The 2,500-nt window shown below is 51.5% G+C and overlaps 1 protein-coding gene across 1 annotated transcript in view; it reads right to left on the reverse strand.

Moving 5' to 3' along the window:
• The window catches only part of LOC115385406 (potassium voltage-gated channel subfamily KQT member 2-like), a gene marked incomplete at its 5' end in the record, with an annotated part of 19,868 nt that overhangs the window by 9,453 nt on the left and 7,915 nt on the right, over positions 1–2,500 (reverse strand). Inside the window, 2 exons of the mRNA XM_030087393.1 lie at positions 552–683; positions 1,646–1,754. Of these exons, the coding sequence (XP_029943253.1) occupies positions 552–683; positions 1,646–1,754 (241 nt within the window). The remainder of the gene's footprint in view (positions 1–551; positions 684–1,645; positions 1,755–2,500) is intronic.

The following is a 2,500-nucleotide window of genomic DNA, read 5'->3' on the forward strand; positions in this document are numbered from 1 at the left end:
ATCTCAGCTTCTGAGACGGCGGAGAGAAGATTTAAAGCTGAGCGTCTCGGACAGAAGGGGAACAGTCGTTACTGATGAGAGGACGGATCTGAGCGGCGCAGCGGCGGGAAACATGGTTCTGGTAGGTTTCATTTCTGGTTCAGTGGCTGTTTACTGTTCTGTTGTTGTTTTCTCGTCATCCTGATGTTCAGGGACCCTCGTGTTGCCCTCAGCTGTGAGGCGTTCAGGGTCCACAGTCACAGTCCGGCTCTTTTCAGATCAGAGTCGAACATCTGTAAAGACTCGAAGCTTCTGTAACAAACACGCTACTTTTTTAAACCACGAAATTTCTGACATCATTGTTTTAACGTTCAAGATCGGATAGTTGTTTAGATTGGAAAAAAATATCTTTGATTAAGTGTGCGAGCACAAGCACCCCCCAGACCAGACCTGATCCTAGACCTCCTCCGTTTTATCCAGATGTGAATGTTACTTTCCAAAGGCCATAAATAAATCAATCAATAAAAAAATAAATAAATAAACACTTCAAGTCCATGAAGACCGGATCCTACCTGGACTGCAGGTTCTTGATGCGGGCCAGCATGTCCAGGTGTCCTGCCGAGTACTGCTCGATCACGTCCATCACGTCGTAGGGACGCAGACTCTCCTTGAACTTCCTCTTGGAGACCATGAAGCGCATGATGCTGCAGGGACAGACGGGTCCAGGTCAGGCGGGGGACAGCCGGTCTCTGGAGACCAGGACACACACGCTGGACTGGGATCTGATGGGGGGTTTCATATCTGACCAGATCCTCTGGGAAGCTTCGGGATGGATCCACCTCTCAAAGGATGAGGCTCTTACCAGGACCGGGACCTGAGGGGGACCCTATGGACCCTGTAGGACCTGAGGGGGACCTTAGGGGTCCTGTAGGACCTGAGAGGGACCTTAGGGGTCCTGTAGGACCTGAGGGGGACACTGTGGATCCTGTAGGACCTGAGGGGGACCTTAGGGGTCCTGTAGGACCTGAGAGGGACCTTAGGGGTCCTGTAGGACCTGAGGGGGACCCTGTGGATCCTGTAGGACCTGAGGGGGACCTTGTGGGTCCTGTAGGACCTGAGAGGGACCCTGTGGATCCTGTAGAACCTGAGGGGGACCTTATTGGTCCCGTCGGACCTGAGGGGGACCTTATGGGTCCCGTCGGACCTGAGGGGGCTCTTGTGGGTCCTGTACAGGTCAGATTACTGTCTGAACCAGGACCAGGACCAGGACCTGTGGGGTCCTGTACAGGTAGAAAGAGGCAGAAAAGAAAACCCATCAAGTACGAACACAATCCCTTCAGTGTTCGGTTCCTAAGTAATCCTTTGAACCAGGAAGTTATTCAGGAACCAGGAAGTGAATCAGGAACCAGGAAATGAGTCAAGAACCAGGAAGTGAGAGGAGTAACAGAAGAGGTGAAGAGTTCAGGGACGACGCCAAACCAGAGGACAGGAGGGAACAGTGAGACTAACTCAGATCTGACTGCTCTTACCCAACAGCTGACGGTGACCTTTGACCCTGAGGTGAGCACAAGTTTAAAAAAAAGTGAATAAAAAGTGTTTCAGAGCTTCACAAACATAAAACAAAGAGTGAGGACAGCAACGAACGCTGTCAGACAGAAACACGTACCAGATGGCTCGGATGGTGACCTTTAACCCCGGGGTCAGATCCTGAGGGACAAACTCACAATGGCAGCTCTTATTATCGTCCACCAGGTCCTCCCCCGGAAGGCTGGCGTCTGGAAAGACAACATCTGTAAACAACATCTGTGGGGCGGCTGTGGTTCAGTGGGGAGAGCAGTCGTCTTGCAATCAGGAGGTTGTTAGTTCGATTCCTGTCTCCCCCTGTCTGCATGTTGAAGTGTCCTTGGGCAAGACACTGAACCCTAAAATTGCCCCCAGCGGGTGGACTGAGTGCCTGGCATGGCAGCCGCCTCCACTGGTGTGTGAATGTGAGTGTGAATGGGTGAATGTGTCAATGCAGTGTAAAAGCGCTATATAAGTGTAGACCATTTACCAACAAACTCCGCCCCCCCACCGCTGCTCACTTCCTGCTGCAGCTGGGGGGAGGAGGAGTCCCGGGGGGGAGGAGTCCCGGGGGGGAGGAGTCTCGGGGGGGAGGAGTAACGGGGGGAGGAGTCCCCGGGGGGGCGTCGGGACATAGACATCATACAAGAACTAGATGCCTTAAGGCGGAGTCAGCAACGATGTTCACTGGCGGCCATCTTAGGACGGTGGACACTCTGGGCACTCTGGGTAATCTGAGGGAAGCTGAGTGAGTTACACTAAAATACTCGACTCATTGAATTCTTGACGGATTTACAGTTTGATTTATTACTAACGTTACGTTGCTGTGATGCAGACTAAATGTTAAAATCACGACTTTTTGTTTTGCACACAGTTAAATGTCTACGTGTCCGACGTTTATAACAAACCAAGTCGTTTGAGAATCGATTGAAAATTGATCAATCAGTAGCTGTTTCAA

Source organism: Salarias fasciatus, unplaced genomic scaffold, assembly GCF_902148845.1.
Source record: "Salarias fasciatus unplaced genomic scaffold, fSalaFa1.1, whole genome shotgun sequence".
Taxonomy (NCBI): domain Eukaryota; kingdom Metazoa; phylum Chordata; class Actinopteri; order Blenniiformes; family Blenniidae; genus Salarias; species Salarias fasciatus.